This window comes from Daphnia pulicaria, chromosome 7 (assembly GCF_021234035.1).
Source record: "Daphnia pulicaria isolate SC F1-1A chromosome 7, SC_F0-13Bv2, whole genome shotgun sequence".
Taxonomy (NCBI): domain Eukaryota; kingdom Metazoa; phylum Arthropoda; class Branchiopoda; order Diplostraca; family Daphniidae; genus Daphnia; species Daphnia pulicaria.
In genome coordinates, this window is record NC_060919.1 from 6,109,677 (window position 1) to 6,131,621 (window position 21,945).

At 45.7% G+C, this 21,945-nt stretch overlaps 1 protein-coding gene across 2 annotated transcripts in view; it reads right to left on the reverse strand.

Moving 5' to 3' along the window:
* LOC124348495 (nucleolysin TIAR-like) overlaps positions 1-21,945 on the reverse strand; it is a 60,866-nt gene that overhangs the window by 35,627 nt on the left and 3,294 nt on the right. For both annotated transcript variants that reach the window (XM_046798721.1, XM_046798720.1), the window contains exon 4: positions 14,402-14,497. In XM_046798721.1, coding sequence (XP_046654677.1) covers positions 14,402-14,497 — 96 coding nt within the window. The remainder of the gene's footprint in view (positions 1-14,401; positions 14,498-21,945) is intronic.

A 21,945-nucleotide genomic window follows, 5' to 3' on the forward strand; every position in this document is an offset into this window, starting at 1 on the left:
AAATGGGAAAACACACTGTGTACTCTATGTTAAACTATTCAAGGTATATTACAACGTCGGCCAACGCCAGTTCCGCGTTGCACTGCCGGGCGCAGATATAAAACAAGGAGAGAACAACAACAAAAAAAAAAACAATTTCATTTTCATCTCTGACTTTGCAATGAAAAGAAAAAAAAAAAGATGGAAGAGTCGTGTGGAATCATTCCGGACGACCCCCCGGTTGTTGTCGTCGTCACCGAAAGAAAACGGGTGCCAAATTAAAATAGAGAAAGAAAGTTCCGGGAATAAACGCGTCGCAGGTTTCTCTCTCTCTCCCTCAAGCCTCGTTATCCCGAGTTACAATCAATCAACAGGTCGTTGAAAAAGGATCGGAACAAATCGATTGCGGGCTATTATTATAGTGACAACACACACACACACATCTCCCCTCCACCTCACCATCGGTCATGAATAATTGATGACGTTTCTCCTTCTTTTTTTATGCATTCTCTATTTTTCCATTTTTCTGGTGGAGTAAAAACTCTCATGTTAAAATGATTGCCAACGCTATTGTTGGTAGAGACCCCCCTCCTCCTGAGTTAAGCCCCACCTCTATTTACCTAGTAATGCACGTTATAAATGTAATAAACGCAATGGCAACGACGCCATAGCCCCGTGAACTGCAAGCGAGCGGGATTTCAAACTTTATTTTCACGTTCCCGCGTTACCTAGGAAACACCGAGGGGAAAAAAAAGAAGAAGATAATACCGAAAAACCCACCACCGGAAAATAAAACAAAAAATAACAACGGTTAACACTGACGGTATGAGACTGATATGACAGACCGCCATTTTGCCAAAAGTTTTGAGCCAACGTCACCAGCTCTTCTCTCATCCGACATTTTTTTTTTTCTCTTTTTTTTTCCAGTTTCCTGTTGAAGGAAAAACACGATTTTCCACACCATGGGCGAAGTAAAATGTGGAAACTCGTGTGTGTCAGTGTTTTCATCTAGAACCCCAACCCCCCCAAACTCCCCCACTGTGGCTCCCGTTTCACGTCGCTCGCTCCGTTCCGATCTGTCAATTCAATCTCATTTCAAAGTTTCCCTACATCGCGGCTCTGCTACAAACTGCACTACTACGACTAGTACTAGTATATATCCGCCCCAACCAACCAATCCTAATCTTTTGCATCTACGACGGGCATTCTGCTTCTGTTGCTGTTAGTCGCCTCCAGTCCAACTCTCTCTACACATCCAGCGGATGTTTCTCCTCTTCCCCTCTTTCCGCCAGATTGGCCACGACGGATTACATCAAACGCTTCGCCTCTCCCACCCATCTCCTCCTATCTCTTCTATCCTATACAGTCTGTATAGAATCTGTGAGACCAGTGCTTTGACTAGATTGCCTGATTCTCCTACTTGCTGGCGACAAGCACATTAGAGTGTCGCAATGGCGCAAGAAGAAAATGGGCTATTAGGTAATATCACATGACAAGAGGAAATGGCTGGCACGGCGTTACGGCACAAGACTCCCCCGGAGCATTAGCATAACAAATCAGGGGAAAATGTTTCTGATTTTTGAAAGGGGGAAAGAAAAAAACATCTTTTAGCGTCTCTTTTTTTCTTTTTCTTTTGGGGGCTCCTGGATTCACTTCCGCTGACCAAGGCACACACACACATTTGCAACTGACTTTCTCTCCGGCTCTCGACGTCCGTGTTGGGAGCTGCTGCTGCTGCCAATCCCGCGGGAGTGGGCAGGGTTCAAAAGAAGCAAACACATAACACACACAGAGAGAGAGAGAGAGAGAGAGAGAGAGAGAGAGAGAGAGAGAGAGAGAGAGAGAGCCGGACGAAAGCAACAGTCGTGTTTCAATTTAGATTGATTGAATTACGGTGTACATCACTGACTCCACCCCTTCAACAAAGGCCGTTAACAAACACGTCAACTTTCCAACTCCTAATGCCCTTTCTCTCTCTCTCTCTCCGCCTTCTTCTTCTCTTCCGCCAAAAGTTGAGCCCCTCCAGCCCACATCAAACAAACCCGAAAGTACAAAAATAAACATAAAACTAGAAGAAGAAGAAGAGAAAAAAAAAACGGAGGGGGTAAAAACAGAAAACTGGAACTTGTGCGGATGGCATATTCAAAAATCCCGCCAAATAGTAAAGATAAACTCGCACGCCATCGGCTCATTCTATCCAAACTCGTCAAATAAACGCTTTTCTCAAAAGTGTCGACGTGCTTCTAGTTGGCTCCTAACTCCGCCCTTTTCCCATCATCAAACGCGCTGCGTGTTACACCCTCCGAAAAAAAAAAAAAACTTCGCTCCTTTCCATCCATCCATCCAGCACCTGCAGGGAAAACTTGCTACTCTGCTTCCCTCTCTCGCGCGTACACACACAACTGCGACTCCTACCTTCCAGTTGAAAAGAAACGCCGATAAAATAGTTAAACACACAAGTACACACTAGAATACTACTACTACTACTCGTTCATACTATATAAAGTGCGCATTGTTGAAATCATCCGGAGTGGAACCAATGGCCAAAGAATAGGTGTGTCTTCCTCTCTGGGGAATACCCCCGGGGCACTTATCGCCGACAAAGGACGTGAATTCGAAATGCCACGCCGTGAAAATAGACCAAGAGGAGCAAGTTAACTCAAAGTTAAAAAAGAAAAGAAAAAAAAAGGAGCGCGTACAAAGTATCGATAGAGCATCACGGTTTTTTTTTTTTTTGTTTTTTTGTAAGTGGCGGGATCGATCCATTGACCTGCTCCATCCATCCGGCAGACGTGTAAAGAATATTCAACAGGATTGTCGATATCTGGCGCCCCGCCCTCAGAAAAAGAAAAGAAAAAGAGGGGGAGAAAAAAAAAAACTCGCACATTTCGGATGCAAATGATGGTGGTAAGAGGAATAGGAGTAAGCCTGACCTCGATTCGGCTGCTCCTTTCAGTCTAGCGTTAGAGTGCCGAAGCGTATATCTCCACTTTGAATATTTCAGATATGCGTTAACTTTATGATTTCCTGTCTCAAAACTTTCCGAGCACAAAGAGGAACAGGATGAGAGAGAGAGAGAGAGAAACAGAGACGAGCAGAGACGCAAATACAAAAGAAGAAGAAGAAAAAAACGACTTCAATAATTAATGTCGCCCAATCATTAGGGAATCAAAGCCGGTGGTAGACCCCACCACACCGCTAAAAACATCCAGCCAACTTCCGAGGAAGAAGAAAACAAAAAAAAAAGCCTGTCAAAACATGTTGAGAATCAAATAAGTGCCCATCAAAAACCGCCTCCGCCTCCTCCAGCCCGTCGACTGGGGGGTGGGAGCAAAGAGAATAGGATTTTCTCCGCGTAGAAAAGGCAACAAGGGAACAAGGACGACGACGAATACGACGACGACGATGAAGGGAGAAGGAGAAATAAAAAAAAGAAGACACGATAAGACGAAACCATTATTGTGATAAGCAGCTTTTCTACTTGGAGGAGTCACAGCCTCACAAAAGTGAAGACTCATCCGCGCAGGAAACTTTCGATTCGTGATCACATGAATTCATTTTTTAGTTGATGCAAACATCACAAACCCACCCCCACCCAACGAGAGGCAGAGGAGAGAGAAAGGGAGAGGCGGTGCATCCGCACTCGTGTTCTCCTGAGTGAATTCCATCCAGATAAGATGATTGGCGTCAACTTAACACTCTCTTTCTACACACACACACACACAGAGACACACAAAGAGTCTTTTTTTTTTTCTATTTTGTCGAGCCTCCTTTGTTATCCAGAGTTTGGAAAGCTTGTTAAAGAGCGACACACAAGTGTGGCGGATGAGAAAAAAAGATAAGGAAACTTGCTTTTTCTTCTCCTTCTTCTCTTTGACAGACATTGTCGACTCCTTTTAAAAGCTCAGAAGTAGAAGAAGAAGAAGAAGAAAAAAACGACAAAAGGGGAGGTGAAAAGAGGATTCGATTCATGTCGAGAGAAGAGGAAAAGCATCTCGTTATACGACTTGCATTCAAGTGTGACGTCATTTAAAGCTTCAAAGAGCATCCGTTAATTAAGACGAGTCAAGAACCCAAGGAGGTGATCAGCTGGACCTTTTTTTTTTTTGTTCTTCATCCCATCAATTCCATTTTTATTCTCTTCTGTTCAAAAATGGCAATGAATTATTCTTCGCCTAGCTGCTACCACACTCATCGGAATAAAAAATAGGGGGGAAAAAAAACAAAAACAATTGAGAGATGAAGTAGCAGTGCGTCGGTGCTCATGAAAATGCTCATCCGTTAAATGGGCGAGGACGCACAAGAAAAGCGATGACACAAGAGGTCGTGTCTTCACTCCCTCGTCAGCTGTTTCCCTTCCACGGAATCCATCACGCTAATGAACGAGCGGACGAATCCCCACCAGAGAAAAAACGCCATCATCATCATCTTCATCACAACAATAAGAGTAACGTTTCCTTCTTTTTCTTCTCCTTTTCATTCTGCCTATTTTTCCACCTCAACAACGACATCTACTCTAGATAGACTGGCAACATTTTCGGTGCCTTTCATCTTTTCTTTTGCCTTTTTTCTCTTCAGACGCGAGGGGCAATTGTAGTTTGGCCCTATACTGCTAACACAGTGGTAGTTGTTGTAGTCGTCGCTGCTGTTGTTGCTGCTGTTGTTTGTCGATTGGCTTGTCTGCGCGGAAGTGCCAAGTCTCAACGGACTACAAAGTGAAAAGAGGCCGAGAAAGAGAGAAGAGTCAAAAGAAGGGAGGAAAGATGAGACGGCAATAATAACAACAGGAGCAAACAACATCCGCAACAACAGCAACAACAACGCCGGAAAAAGAAGAAGAAGAAGAGTACTGTACCCGGAACAAATACCAGACAGATAAAGAGCCATTGCATCGATCTACCCACCACAGAAGCCTAGATATAGTACGCAAAGCTTCACCACCACAATCAACCATCATAGATAAATAAACGAATGGATGGATGGATGGATGGATGGATGGATGGATGGATGGATGGATGAAATCGAAACATTCTTCCTTATTAAACCATCGCTCTGTGCATTTGTAATGGCAAACAATAACTTTCCTCCGTTAAATAGTGGTGGCAGTCGCAGGAGAGAGGCCGGCATCGAGGGCCTCCTCTCTACCCCAGTGGTGAGTTCGTGAAAAGCGGCACGAGCGGCAGTAACAGTAACAGTAACACCACCACCACTAGCACAAATTATTGATTGGCTACCACCCAACCCACCCCCCACCACCACCGCTCAAAGTGCGTGTGCCAGTGTGTGCACAAGACTTAACCCTATTATTATCATCCTTGTAGCACACCATACCCCACCCTTCCTAGTCTGGGGCAATGGACGGGAGGGGGGGGGGCAGCAGCAGCAGTAGGAGAGAGAAGTTGGAAAGCAGCTTGAGGCTTTTAGCCAGGCTGTTACTCTCCATAGCTGCTGCTGCTGCTGCTTCTACTAGTCCCGGATACAAGGCGCGGGTTGCTGGCGATAATTCAGAGTGATGGATCTCTTCTCCACCAGCAGCAGCAGCAGCAGCAGCAGCAGAGGACGCAGTCTCTCTCTGCCTTTTCTCATCTTTCAATATATCAAGCAAATGTCATATGAAAACACAACAACAAATACTTCTTGCACCATCATCGTTTCTGCCCCGGACCCCGCTGATGTATCGCTCAAAGACAACTACTAGAAGTACGTAAGTAACGCAGGGTGAATGGGCGAGGGAGGAGGGGTTGGTGCCTCAACGACCGTCGTCATCATCCGTTCCACTTCTTCTTCTTCTTCTCTTGGGCTAGCGATTAGAAAGAGACAAGAAAAGAAACGGTCGGCTGCTTTCTCTCTCTCTCTCTCATTCCGCAACACAATTCAAAATTGATGAGAGACTCAAAACGTACCGACCAATATCTCAAGAAGAATCTCAAGAGAGAGAGAGAGAGGGAGAGCGATAGGAACGAAGGGAATAGGAAGCAGAGAGAGAGTAGTATGCGGCAGTCCATCGCTCCATTAATTCCGACCGGAAAACAGATTTCTCTATTTTCCACTACGGCACGGTGTGTAGTGGTGGAGCAGAGCAGATAGATATATAGACTCTTGTACACAAAGTATATCGATCTTCAACAAGGATATAATAACCTCACCTACCTGGAGGGTTACACAACAAAGAGAGGGGGGAAGAGAGAGAGAGACAGACAGGCGCGCGCGCGCATACACGGCGCACACACAACGAAGACACGCAACGCAACACACACAATTGAGAGAACACGCGCCTCTCCAAAAAAAAGGGGGGGGGGGAAAACCCTTACCCACCTCTGGGGCTGAAAATATTCGTCTACTTCTACTCTCCAATCGAGTCGAGCTCTTCTATGACCGGCTGTTCCGCACAAATTGCTACTGGGGAGGAGGCCCTCGCAGCCTCAGCGTTCCGAGCAGAGAGGAACCCCCTCACACACACACAACACACACACACACCGTGGTAGAAATCGATAATGGCCCCAACGTCCCAACAAGCGAACCGATCAAGAGGCTCATCAACGCCTCAAGTCTTCATTATGAAACTCCCTTTTCTGGCCAAATGAAAAGGATCGCGCTCTTGTATATTCCCTCTTAATTGGGACGCCAGCAAAGCCGGTTAACGAAGGCGAAATCAAATGCACGCCTTGGAAAACACACGAAAAATAATCGGGGATCGAATATCTGCATGGAGGATGTAGTGGTAGAAGAAACCAAAAATAGAAACCATCAGGGGGAAAAAAAAAACTAAACGCAAACCGATGGCAACGTTGACCCAATTTCGGGGCCAAAGTAAATCAAAAGACAAATAAAGTGGTAGGTCGACGAAATAAATGGCCATATCATTTTTCCCTCTGCGTGTGTGTGTATGCGTGGGTGGAGGATGAAAGAGGCGCATTGAAACGAATGAAACCGTGGCGCAACGCCAAACAACAAAACTTCCTCCCCCCATTCCATAGAAGAGCAAGAAAAAGAAAAGAAAAAAGAGGCTTTGGTTGATTCAATTGTTGCCATTCTCCATTGTCAATTCAAAGAACAAACTCAAGTTCAACTGAACTGTGTGCGGGGTATTTCTTTTGAACCGATGAGTTTCTGACATCATGTCCTATCGAATTTGAATAAGTTCCATTATTCAAATGATAGACGGGAGAGAGAGTCTTGCGTAGTAGTGTACGCTGGATACTTGGTGCACGCCAGAAATTGCATGGGAAAAGATGCGATGCTCTTTGAATACATCTTCAAACTCAATTAGGAATGTCGACCCAACTTGCGAAGGGGCCATCTGAGCACAAGAAGAGCAGAGACAAGAAGAAAAAAAAAACCAAGAGATATCCAGCGAGAGACAGTCGAGAGAGCGAACCTTGGACGTGTGATCAATACGGGATGAACCGAGCAGCTTAAGAAAAAAAAAAAAAGGTTCCATCGGGGGTAATAGTTAGACTGGAGGGGGGGTCCAAGTGAACGGCATAGCCCAATCTAATCTTATGTTTAACCGTCTCTGACTCTCTCTCTCTTGCAGAAGATGTGTGCAAGGCAGCTCGATGCCATTAGAAACGATACGATAATCAACTTGTGTAGTTTCTCGTTGGCCAGTTACGTCCCAAAACTTTATCCCGACGGTCCCGGCTTGCAAGACGCAACCCCCCCCCCCCCCTCCCTGCCCAGACTTTCCTATTCTTTCTTTATTCCTCCCTGACTGGTGCAGCAGAAGCACCGCGACTGGTGCATTCACGTCGAAATGTTTTGAAAATGAAATGAAATGTACATAGAGTAAGTACATCATCATCTTGTCTTTGTTCTTATTGCCGTTGCGAGTCAAGTAGTTAACGAGAAGAGCTCAAGGGTCTAATATCATCTCGAAATAAAAAAGAGCCATGTGAGCAACACACACACACACACAAGAGAGATGAGTGGGGGAGAGAAAGGAGGAAGAAGAAGAAGAAGAAGTAGAGAAAAAAGGAAAGAGAAGAAGAAGAAGAAGGTTAACTTGATCCAGTCTCATCAAGCAGAGTGGCACGGTAGCTTACAACTTTAACACACACAAGAGATGGCGGAAAGTGAGAGGACCCACCGGAAATGTGCGCACGAGTCGCAACTGCAGCATCTCTCTCTCTCTTATTTTTTATTCTTTTTTCTTATTTTATTTCACTTTTTTTTTTCTTTCGGGGGGAGGAGGTTGAAGATTATTCTCGTGACGTGCGACGTGTAGAGTGTAGGTAAAGAGAGACAGAGACGACTGATTGCGTTAGATGCTCGCCGTAGTACCTCTACTACCACTGCACGGCGCCTACCTTTAACGGGGCCACCTACTTCATCCATCCATACATCAATAAATAAATAAACAGACAAGCTGGAAAATTCTCAAACAGGAAAGGAGAATGTACGCCAGAGAGAGAGAGAGAGGACGGGCAAAATGGATGACACTTTGGGGGATTTCATCCCGGCCCAATATACTATATAGACAGTGGCAACACCACACACGCGCCAGGTATAAACTCATATTGGAGTCATCCGGAATGGGAACGTAAAACTCGGGCAAACGTTTCCTCCTTGATCCTAGCGGATCCTAGCGACCCGCGGATGGTCATCAAGTAGCCCCCACTAGCTGGGCGAAACCAGACGGCCGCCGCTGGGCGAGAAGAATAGAAAAACAACGAGCCCCACATCCACACACACACAATGTGTTTTTGGTTGAACAAACAAACAAGACTTTGGAGACGGGGGGGTTCGAGTTGACTTGACATTCGACGGGTGGGTCGCCGACGGTCCGTCATCATTTTCTTCAAAGGGAGACATGCGAGAGAGAAAAAGAGAAAGACAACTAGATAAATAAATCCCGGAGCTCAGAGATCCAGAGGATGAAAAGCCGGAACGCGGAAAAGAGGCAGTCATCATTACGAGATAAGAAGACGAAGGAGAACCAAAGAGAAAAAAAAAAAAAAAAAAGATGAGAAAGACACAAGTCCTCTCGACCGGAATCGAATCAACCAAAGAGAGAAGAGAGAGAAGACATGCCGGAAAAGGAACCCGAGCCATCCGTTCTTCCTAGTTCCCCTCTTCTCCCACTTGTCTCGTCTTCTTTCACTTTTTCTTCTTCCTCCTCTTTTTTTCTCTCCCCAACATATTCCACTTTCGCCATCATCCAAATGACCCACCCTACCCCCACCCAAACGCCGAGAGGAGGACCATCATCAAACTTTATATAATACGACAACGACCGTACATACACACACACACACACATACACGCGTTGCATTCGCTCCCAGCGGCCTTCGCTCACCGTGTTCTTTAGTGCACATCACGGGGTCTCTCACTCTGCCCGCCGGTTCATTAGATTACACACACATACTCCTTTCTCCGTATTTCTTCTTTTTTTCTTTCGACTCGAGCGTTGACTATCCCGAGCTTCTTCTTCTACTACTTCCTCATCTCTTCGTCTGGCAACCTCTCTCGGCTCGTAGACGACGTCAGAAGAGAAGAAAACTGTAACAGACGGGATCTATCCAGACGGGCAGAGGCTAATTGGCAACGGTTGAATAAAAGACACATCTCCCCTCTCCCAAAAACGTAACTATATTTTGGGTTGATGGCAACTTGACCCTCATTCTATCTATCTATCCATCCCGGCATTCCCTTTTTTCTTTTTCCTTCTTCTTTTCTCCTGTTTCAAATAGAGTCTCTCCTTTCCCTTTCGGCACGATGATGATGATACAATAAAGAAAAATACGATTCCCCCCACTCTTCTACCCCCTCCCATCTACCAAATACACAAGAGATGACAGACAGACACAACTTACAAAGAAGATAAGACTATCAAGGGCCTCGAAACATGAAGCCGGTTGAAGCCCATGGTAAATAGCCAAAAAGAAAAAAAAAAGGCCCAAAAAGAAAAGAAGAAAAAAAGGTTTAGCTCGTCGTCGTCGTTGTTGTTGTTATTGTTGATGTTTTTCTTTGCCTTTTCAATAGTGTTTTATTCGGTTTGCCTTTTTCATTTCTGATTCTGATTTGTTTCTCGAGGCAAAAGTTATACGATCCCTGGCCATTCTCATTCCATCTACTTTGCCCTTCTTATTTTAAGACAATGACGGGAGATTCAAACCGGGCAACCCAAAATAACAAGCGGATAATGTTGTTGATGTTTGACCGGACGGACGGCATAGATACACACAAGAGAAAAGCCCAGGACCCCGAGGTCTCTGCAATGCTGATTCAGAGAGACGTCCGACTTTGCTCCCCCCCCCCACCCCCGTGACATGTTGTGTTATCCAAATGTCGTTGGGCGCAAAAAGGGGGACGACGTACAAATACATACACAGAGAGAAAAAAAAAAAACGAAAAGAAGAATAAAGAAGAAGAAGACGACAGGCTGTCTTCAGAGTCCGTTTGTCGTCTTTCCTCAACGCCAGACCCCAAAGGAGGGGACACAATGAATTCGATTTGACGACGACGACGACGACGACGTCGACGACGGCCAAAGGGGTGGTGGGGCGAATAGACGGGGCGGGTTTGGACTGCGCAGTCGAGATAAGACCGTCAAAAGTCAACACACGACGCATTTCGGTCGGATTTCAATGTTTCAAAAACGGCGGGGCGGCCAAAAGGAAGGAAAAACCAAAGAGAGAAAGTCTCAACAAAATCCTCCGTTGCGTTTTGACAGTTGGAAAATGTTCAGGGGGAAAGTTATACGACGGTTCATTAAAACGCTTTGGCTGTGGCTGGCGGGGTGCGCTCTCCTCCGCTTTGATTCAATTCTACACTTAACCTTTTCGGTTTTGTGCTCTGAATGTGTGTGTGTGTTTAGGAAAAGCGGATGCCGGAAGACTTTGGCGATAGGAAAAACAAGTCAAACCGTCGCGGCGTATCCAAAGCCGGCGAGAAGGAGGAGGAGGAGGGAAGTAAAGCATAAGCAAAACCCCACCAACATCCAAGAAGGCCAAAAACCCCGCCATTGGCGTCTTAATGAAAGTAAACGACCGCCATGCATATATAGTCCCGCGCGTGTGTTGCCTTATTCTCCACTATCCACATACTGTACTCGACTACTCTACTCTACTCTCTCTCTCTCTTTCTCTCTCGCCAGCAGATAATCAAAAGTTACGACAACGACAACATCCATAAAAAGCCAGTCTTTATTCCATGCGTCCGTCTATCGAACCTTTAGTTAACAAGCTAGCCTGCCTCCTCCTCTTCTCCCTCCTCACCACCAGCAACCCCAAGACGATCGATGGCCTCTTTTTTTATTTATTCTTAGAGCTTTTTAAACTCTCCACTCACGAATGGGCCTAGACTTTTTTTTTGGTGGGGGGCTACAACTTTGTAACATCTAAAGAGGTCAGTCGACGACGACATCTCGGCCGCAAGCCGCAAGTCGCCGAAAATGGAGAAAATCCCGCGGAGAGAGAAAGTCCCAGCCGGAAAAAGAAAAAGGAAAAATGAGGAACGCAGAAAGAACCAACAAAACCCAAAACTATGTTCTCCAGTTCCGTCCCTCCAGTAGTATTGAACATGACGTTTGCAGTCTTAGGGAAGGAGAACCCCTAAGCCGATTATTTCCGATTTATCAAAGTAAACAACACAAGCCACACAGAGAATTAAAAGGAAAATAAAGGACATCAACACAACAACAGCAGCAACCACAACACAAAATAATTTGCTTTTGTTTCCGGTGAGACTTTAAGCGAGTCGAGAGAAACAGATCAAAATAAAATTTAAAATTAAAACGTAAAGATTTTTCGTTCACCTGAAAATCCTTGGCCAGGTTTCCGTTTACTTTTGCTCGACCGTGGGAATGGGTGGGAGGGGGGGGGGGGGTATAAGTGGGCAAAGAGGAGAGGTAGCAACATACACGCAAGGGTTACGCGCCGAGAGGTTATAAACTCTTATGATGATGTTCCGTGTGTGTGTGTGTGTGTGCTGGCCGGATCGCCGAAAACTTTCAGGGGTCCGGCCAATAAAAAAGAATCAAATATCAAAAGTTGTGTGTGTGTGTGTGTGTAGGGGACGAACCGAAAAACCCAAACTCCCATCTCATATATATATACCCCCCTCGAGATTTTACGACTGGACAAGAAAAAAAGTGCCATTTTCCCTCTATATTTTTCCTGTTCTCTTTTTGCTTTTTTATTATTAGTATTCAGGTGTGTTTGTGTGTGTGTGTATGTGTGTGCTGGCCAGCTCAATCCGAGTTGGGGGGCCGAAAGTTTTCGGTGCCAAAGTGGTAATCGTTGAATCAAGCGTGACAAAGAGTCATAACGGCCGGCGGCGGCCGGGAGCCATGCGGCACCCACAACTGGACAAACTAAGAGCCTCGCTTAGATTTTTTCTTTTTTACAACATAAAGAGGAAAAATAAAGCAAACACAATTCTTTCTTTCTTTCCTCGTCCAATCGAGAAGAAGAACAAAAGATTGTTCCGGTTGACAAATGGCCGCGTAAATGAATTCGCATTTGGCCGCAACAAGACGCAACCGAAAAACAAGGAGACACACACACACAAGTTTTTGTGTCCCAGTGACATTATGGAGAAAGATTGCGCCCCTATAAATCATGGAAATGAACTGGAAACGGATGCCGACAAAGACGGCCGGCCCAGCGGGCAATAATCTACTCCCCCGCCCCTCTCTCTCGTTCTCTCTCTCGTTCGTTCCCCAGTGATTGTATGATTTATCTGTCCCTTTTGCGCTAGCTCTTCTTCTATTCCATTCCTTTTGTCGTTAGTCGTTAGTTGCCTGCGTGACTCTGTCGTCATTCCGCCTTTGATCAAAGTCGAGTCACTACGCAGAACAAAACTTGGGTGTAGTTGCGAGAGCAGTGGGGGCACCAACTACCACCACGAAGCTTTTTGCTCGACTTGAGCTCAATCACACATTCCGCCCAGCCGGAGGGATCCAGGACGGAAGAGAAAAAAGAAAAAAAAAAAAAAAACGGAAGAGAGGCGGACCCCCGGCCGCATTCTCTCCGTCAATGAGGATAGATAGATCACTTGTGTTTCTTTTGCCCAAACACCAGACACACACACACACACACACAATGTCCAGAAGCAACCATTGTGGGCCGTAGTATTAGTAGTTAGGAGAGAGCCGACGAGGAAGCCGGCGGCCAATGGAAAAGATTGGCCAAAGGAATCATCATCAACAACAATAACAACATCCATTCCAAACTCTCGCTCTCCATCGCTTCGACTTGTAACAACAACAACAACAACATCCAACGCGGACTTTGCCACCAGTTTGCCGTGCTGCCCCCTACCATGTTACGACTTGATTAAGAGAGAACCCCCTCCAAAACTTTGGCCGGCCCAAAAACGCAGATGGGCCAGCCAGCCAGCCCCTGAAATACAACATCCGCATTGGAGGGATCCATCCGCCGACGCTAATCAACGTCAGCGACGCTATACGGCGCGTGGGGGAGAAGGGGGACGGGCAACAACGGTCGACATTGTCATATCGTCGTGAATAATAGATCGACTTTAACATGTTACATAAATACCCCCCACCCATGTCCGTCTATCCGACTGCCTGACTCTATGCCGGGGCCCGGAATAGAAACAATATAATAAAATAAAAAGGCCAACTCCATTTCTTTTTTCTTTCCTCCTCCGCTTTCCGCTGCGCTACAGTCTCGGGATTTGTGTTTGTCACACAATCAACAAGGGAGAAAGCCTTAATTGAACGAGATAATGCATTCGAGATTATTTGTGGACAGTCGCAACGGGTTCTGTGCCGGGGTGGCGCGTCCCCCGGAAACTGTGCAACCCAACCGGATCCCAGCGCTGCATCCTCCACTTTTGAGAGAAAGGAATGCGCACACTCTCTCTCTCTCTCTGTTTCTATTTGTGTGTGTTTCTACATTATGTACATCTTATAAAGCTAATTATATAGATATACACACATGTATAAGCCACTGCGTGTAATGTGTGCAGTGAATATTGAATCAAAAATATGTCATCGCGCTCCACTGATTTGCATAGCGATGCGAGACAGGGAGAGAGACGAGTGAACCTGTCAACCGTCTGCGGTTCATGTTATTATGATGATTATGATTGCCCACTTAGCATTAGCGCTAATGAGAACTCGGTTTGCAGAGTCTGTGCGAGGGCCCCGTTGTTACCCGGACCAATGGCAACAACAAACGACAACGTCTCGTAAAAAAAACAAAAAAACACAAAAAAACAACAAGACCCAAAAATAAGAAGAACAACAAAACCAGAAAAGCAAATAAAAGGGAGACTGACACGACAAACACACACACTTGTGTCACTACTCTCCCAACAATTTTTTGTTGCGGAGGAGTAGGCCATCATCATTTCACGACGTCGTCGCTGCAGATGAGCCGCAGAGAAACAATCCAAATAATCACAAAAAAAAACAAGAAAAAAGGAAAATAATAAAAGAAGAATGACTTACCCTTCCCATGCAGTTGCGCTTGTTCATGGCGGCCAAAGCGGCGGCGGCTGAATGATGTTCGGCAAACTCGACAAAACAGTACGGCTCGTGTCCAGGCTGCCAACCAAGAAAGAAAAAAAATAGAAATAAATAAATTAAGTAAAAAAAACATCATCATCATCATCATCATGTTTACAAGAGAGATGAGCAATAAAAGCAGCTCGCAACATTAATCTCTCCCTCCTTCTCCCCCCCCCCCTTTTTAGTTTTTATCTTTTCTTTTCTAGACCTCCGTCTCCATTTCCGACATACGCGCATATCCGGATACACAAAATGGCGACGGCCACGCACACACATACACAAGCCCAGGTCCGGTCCGATTCCGGGGGGGTCGTACGTTTATATCAAGCGACGGGGAGGAGGAGGAGGTGGTGGTAGGGGGGAGGGAGGGAATTGACTTGATGAGAAAAAGGGAAGGTGCAGCTTGGGTTTCGCCAGGATCAAGACTATTACGTATGTTACGGATTCAATACCAGCCGAGGCTAGATGGGCTCCTGGGCTCCTGGGCTCCTGGTGGTGTTGGTATATGTACGTATATATATATATATATTTAGTCGTTGTCGCCGGGTATACAGTGCGGACGTTGTTGTACCTTTCCCAACTGATCCATCGGGGGTTTTGGGAGGAAACGACCCTTGAGAGAGAGAGACATGGAAAGGGGCCTGGTGGACATGGAGCTGAGAGAGAAGGTATAAAGTGAGAGAGAGCAAGATGGATCAAGCCGCTACCGAAATTGATCCGTCACAAAGGCTGGACGATAGCTTTTGATCAAGACAATATATACCTCGTATATATATATAAATATATACCCCGTGACGTTGTTAGAAGGGACGCCAGTAGCCGACCAGCTGTTGGCAAAAGGGGGGCGCCAAAAGACGTTGTCAAAAAAAGAAAAAAGAGGCAACACCAAATCCTCTTCTACTTTTTTTCTTTTCTTTTCTTTTATAGAACCAGTTTTATACAACCCCCCATTGGTTTTGGTCCTCCCTTCGGTGACTCGAAAAAAAAAACAAAGAAATAAATAAAAATAAAAGAACGGCGACGGCACGGAGGGAGTCGAGTCTTAGTCCGGAAATGGAGCTGAATGGATCATGCGTGTAAATTGCATTTTCCTTTCCCGATCCTTACACACACACACACACACACACACTAGAGAGCGAAAGACATGATCCAAAGAAAATGAATCAAACCATTTCTGACGACCAAAACGATATTTCTCGGACCTCTGGGGAATTGAATCGGAAACAAAAATCTCCCCCCTTTCATCCGGCCGGAGGGGTGAGACAACATGGCGAGCAGCGAGATATATATATACACCATTCATAATCGATATAGTGAAACATTCCGGGTATTTTGGCTATTTTTCCGAAACGGACAGACTTGCGAGCGAGAGAGAAATAAATAAAGAAAGAAAAAAGAGTTTGTCGCCCATGATTCTTGCGAGAAAAGGGTCGGCAGACCACTAAAGTTGTACGCGACGTCCACCTGACAAGATTCCCACACACGGCAGCAGCAACAAACATCAAGTGGGTCCGTCCGTCCGTCGTCTGTTGCTATTAAATGAAGTATAAAAGCCTGTCCAACTTTGGGGCGGTCGGGGAAACGATGCGATATTATACAACAACTTTCACCTTTGGCAGACGCTGGCCAATGCAAACGATCGACGCGGCGCTTAACTCTCTCCGCTCTCCCGACGACGTCGACGACGGCAACCTGCTCTCTCCCATCCCTCCCTCCCTCCATCTAACGTTCATAATCCCCGCCCAAAACTCCCGTTTTTCCTCTTCTTCATCTTCTTCTTTCCGGCACACTTTGTTGTATCGATCTCGCACTAAAAGGTGAGGGGAGGAGTGGAAGAGGGTTGGGAAGGGATAAGGTGCAGTGGGAGGACGTTTAAATAATTCATCATCCATTGAACCGGTGGTGGTGGTGGAGGTGGCGAAGAAGGAGGGAAGGCGCCAAATTACGGTAGGGTAATAACACAGCGCTGCCAGATGATACGGATAAGGGCGTGAATGTTCTTTCTCTCTCTCTCCTTTAGGTGAAGGATCACACTGCACAGGCAAAAGTGACGGCACACGGGTAGTTGCCACCGCCGCCTTCTCCCCTTTTTGAGAGTCCGGCCATCTGTCCCGCTCCCGCACACCCTTCTCTTAGCGGTTCCTATTTTTATTTATTTATATTTGAAAAAAAGGTTCTAGTCACCACCACCGCGACCACCACGACCAACGGTCATGACGGAGAGCCTCTTTTATCTTGTGCCCTTCACCATCTTTGTCCAATAACCCGTGGAAAATGCGGCCGCCGACGTCGCCAACGACAAACTTATCAACAGGTTCTCTGTCTCTCTCTTTTCTTTTCTTTTCTTTTCTTGAGCTTCTCTCTTTTTCCTTTTTTCTTTCTTTTGTTCCGTTATTTAATCTCTCGAGCTCAAGAGAGAAAGAAAGAGAGGACATTGATATGTTTCATTCACGACACGAATCAACTGGTCAAAGCGATTCACGACGAAGCAAACTCCACCGTCTACGTATAAAAGTAAAACTCAATAAACCAAAAGGAAAAAAAGAAGAGTATTAAGACTTGATTCGACAACTTTTTCCTCGTCGACCATTAAAGATGAAGCGATCCTGAACATGGACGAATCAAACCAAGAGCCAATGCGTTTACACCGCCATCTATCGGCCTATTTTCCGGCCTCTTATTTCCACACACACACTAAGTAAAGAAGAAAATAGAAAAATACATTGAACTCGGCCGCCATTGACCCAGCACTAACTCAACTCTACAATCAAGTCAATGGATCTCGAGATAAAAATATACAAATAAATAAATAAAAGCTTCTCTGCTTACCGACAAACGCCGAAACGTATATTATACAGGGCCGTACCAAGTCATATAAGACTTGAGGCATACATAAAAAGTCGAAGAGAGAGAGGCGCGCATTTCTTATTTCTTATTTGATTCCAGGAGAGCCTGGAATTACCGAGGGCCCCGGCGCAGCTCTCCTCCTGCCGACGAACAGCGACCCTACTGAAATATTCAGTTTCATGTTGTGACGTACTGGGAGAGTGCTTCCGTCTCGAATCTCAAAACTTGCTTCCCGTATGCGGCCCCGGCCCCTATGCAATATACAAGGATTTCGAGCTGCGTTCGCTACCCGATGCCAAAGTGCAAGTGGAAGAGAAAAAGATCTCTCTCTCTTCTTCTTCTTCTTTCCTATGGATGGCTTTACATTAGGGATTCCTTCAATATTCAAGATCAGAATTTCGACTCTGACTCTGACTCTCTCTCGGTACGATCCCGGAGGATATATATATATAACATATCTCTCATCGACAATTCTCTTCATTGCCTTCTCTTTCTGCTTTCTGCTCTCTCGTCTCTTCTCTCTCTCTTTCGCTTCCTTACGCTTTCTAGACTTTTTCCTACAACGCCAACACGATTCCCACTTGGTTCAGGAGGACATGACTTTGCCATCGCACCGTCAATTGAACCGTTCACGAGATGACGACCAATCTAGAAATGGTGCGCCGTCCTACGAAATATTATTAGAATTCGTAATCAAAAACTAAAAATACAAAATTTCCCCTCTAAAAAATAAGGAAAAGGTGAAAAAGAAAAAAAAACCTACAACAACAAAAAAAAAGAGCCGAAAGGAATAACAGCAGATTGCGCCCCTCCCATCACGCCATCAAGTCATCAAGTCGACGCAACACACACACAACAACAAAGAAAATAGTGTAAAAGTAAAAAGAAAAAGAAAAAGAAAAAGAAATATAATAATAATCCAACTATTCGAAAATTGGGGTAAGGGGGGAGCAGCTAGAGAAGAGCCACTCGGACAACTTTGATTTCCTGAATACACGGAAACCTGTCAAAAATCACAACAATCTCGCTCGAAAAAAACTCGTTCATCAAAACAAGAGAAAACTGGAAAATGTAGACGACGACGACGACGTCGTTTTCGTCCTTCCCTTCATTTTTCGTACCGTGAAAAATAAAAAAAAGAAACAACAAACAAAATATCTGCTCATACTTTGTAAATGAATTTCAACGATACGAGACAAGTTTTAAAAAAAAAACGCGGAAATGGCGCAAATAGAAGATAAGAGAGAAAAAAATAAACAAAATAAAAACAGGGTAATTGTGGGGGGTGGGGGGTAGGAGAAAAAATAAGACCAAATAAATAAAAGACGAAAAAAAAAAACGAATATAAATATCGGGGACGGGCAGACGCTCGAAGGGTCTTCAAGAGGACGCGCAGATCAACGTATAAATATTTAATGAGGAATAGTAGTGTAGTAGGGTAGACCCCGGCGAAATAAAAGAATAAATGGCGGTAGTAGTAGTGGTAGTGGTAGTGAAAAGAAAAGGGAAAAAATAAAATAGTGTACACCCACACACACACACATACATCCTTATTCATTCCTCGAGGATGTTACAGTCTGTCGAGTGTGTGGCCATTAGATTTGAATAATCGATAATTGAAGGAGTTGGGGAACGAAGGAGGAGAAAAAGAAGAGGGGAAGAACAATTCCCTCCTTCTTCTTCTAGTCTCATCTTCGACATGACACACACACACACACAGATAGAAAGAGAGACACACGCACAAATATAATATTTTCATCAAAAAGCTTATTTTGAAATTGGGGGAAAAAAAATGGCGGCTGCTTGGGCACAATAATTGAAATCAATTCAAAATTGTCGAAATGATTCCTCTCTTTCATCTCCTTTCATTCTCTTTCTCTTTTGCCTCTTTTTTGTTTTATGGCCGAGCAATTTGTCGCCATCCGACCGGTACAGACGAGTCAGATATTTGTTCTTCGCCACGAACTGAAGCTGGCAAGACCCGTCCAATATATCGACCTTGGCCTCGACCTTCTCGAACCGACAACAAAGCAGGTAAAGACTCAGGTAGAGAAAAAGCAGAAGAAGAAGGTGCAGCCGAAGAAGAAGAAGAAGATGCTGTCACAACGGCCACTTCCTGGTTGATAGCCCTGTCGGAATTCCGTCGTATCGATGAAGAAGAAACCTGTTTGGCCTTGCGCTTCCTAACGGTCCGCTTGGTCTCGGTCACGACCGGCACGGAAGATGACGGAGAGGCCGATAGGTCTACGCCGGATTTGTCGTCATCGCCGGATGATGACGATGACGCAACAACTACAACCACCGGAACGGCAACGCTGGCCGCTCTTTCTGGAATGGCAGAGGTCAAGTCTGAAGAAAGAGGAGAACCCGGAATGATGACTCTCGGAACGAGGTCAACCGTCGGCTCGTAAACTTCGACTCCTCCATCGTCTAGAGATTGCTGCGCTTCCGGCTGGTTCAACACTTGACGCTCGGGCACCAAGACAGATTCCACAACAATCGGCTGCCTGTTAATTTCACGGACGTCGGAAGACTGCTCCAGCTGGATCGGCTTGCCGATCGGAATCGGGTCCTGTTGCGTTTGAACGTGAGCGTACGAGGCAGAGTAAATGGGCGTCCATCCGCCGTAGCTGACGCGAGTCGATCCGCCGGCCGACTCCGACACCAGAGCGGCTGGATACGAATAGCTCGGAACTCCCAGCGTGGAAGCCTGTCTCTCTGGGCCACTTTGATGGGCAGCGTGCCAGTGGACAGGATTCGACGTCGGGATCGTGTAAACCAGTTTGGGTTGTTGCGACGACGGCGATTGCTGTTGTTGCTGTTGTTGCTGCTGTTGCTGCTGTTGCGGTGGTGGTGGCGGTGAATGAGAGGGACGGGCAGCTTGAACTACTTTGGTTGGAGCGACTTGGACAGCTGGAAACTGGACAGGTTTGTACGACGGCGGTTGAGGGGTCGCTTTGTAAATAAAGGTGGGAAGAGACGATTGAACCTGTTGGGGCGGTTTAATTTTCGATATGGCGGCAGTAGTGGTGGTGGTGGTGGTAACGGGTTCCACGGGCGGAATTGGAGTAGGCGAAACACTCGAGGAACGCGCTGGAGGTTTCGGCAGACGGGCTAGAGGTACGGGAAATGGGCCAGCGATGATTCGCCCGCCAGAGAAACCGGCAGCCTGGAGTTGAGGTTTCAAAAATTCCTGGTGGGTCAGATAATCTGGCAGCAATTGATGGGCCGACACAGTGGGTCGATCATCTTCAGAGTCACGATCGGTGAGAGCGCTGAGGAAGGCCGGCTTGGAGAAGGGCAGTTTCCAGCCATTACGGCCGCCAAACGAGAATCCATCATCATCCGATCGCCTTTGGACAACGTTGAGCGGGCGCAAACTTTTCCCATCAAAAGTGTAGTAGCCAACAGGGCGAAATGGGCCAGCTTGGCAAGCGGCGGCGATGACCAAAACGGCCAGACAATAAACGACAATAGCCATGACCGAAAGAGGGGTTTTTTTTGTTGTTTCTGGGCTTCTTGTTTCAAGCGATCGTTCTCTGCGTGTTCCTTTTTTTCCCCAAAAAGGAAAAAATAACAGGATCAAACACACCAGCAGCAGCCTCTTCTTCTTCTTCTTCTCAACAAGTTCAAAGGGTTATTGGCGTGGGTTCAAGAAGTTAGGGGGGATGTGGGAGTGGCCCGATTTACCGCAAAATACACACGATCGAGATGAAGTCACGCTCTTCTCACGATCCGGTCAAAAAACGCGCGCGGCTTCCGTGTATGCGATTTCTCTTCTTTCAAAGTACAAAGTTCAAATCGAGTTGGGGGCTGTGAGAAAAGAAAAAGAAACGACGCTGAAACCGGATGAGCTTGCTGCTGCTAGTTGTTGATACTAAACAGAAATTTCCGGGAAACACACAAAAAGTTGTTGCGTCAAAAAATATAAGAACCAGAGGGAGTGGAGAGAAAGATGACGACAACAAAAAATAAAAAAAATTCAGTGTTGATCGAAACCGGTTCTCTCAGCGCACTAGACACACTTTAACAGCAAAGTCGATGGAAAAGGAATGACTTGAACGAGCGGAACGACTCGACTTCTTATAGTACTACTACAAGAAGAGAGCATACCTTATGTACCTGCTGGCAATGGGTGAGCTCCTCCTCCTTTCTTTGCCAACAAGAGAATCCCCTCTTAACTAGTCGACTGAAGAAGAAGAAGAAAAAAAAAGGGGCCTGGCGTTTTCTTTGAGGAAATATTTACACATTTTTTTTTTGTTTCTCCTCACCTCTAGTCAGAATTGGTACAACTCGAGAGAAAAAAATTCAACGGCAGAAAAAAAAAATCTTCGCGACTATTATTTGTTTGGTTTTTTCGAGAATTGCCAAAGAGAGATCAAGACGGAAATAAATAAAAAAGAAAAATGTTTCCTCGGGTGGTGTTCTATTAAAGAGGGAAAAAAACAAATCAGACGGACACACGCCAGTGGGAAGTGGTGTAGTGTGGTTTCATTTCACCGGCCACACAAGCGCGGAAGAAAAAGGAAAAACCTGAAACTTCCATCAGGTCATTCAGTGCAACACCTATTTATTCTTCTTTTTTTTTTTCATTTAAAATAGGAAAAATTCTTTTTGCCCAGACTTTGTCCGAGGGG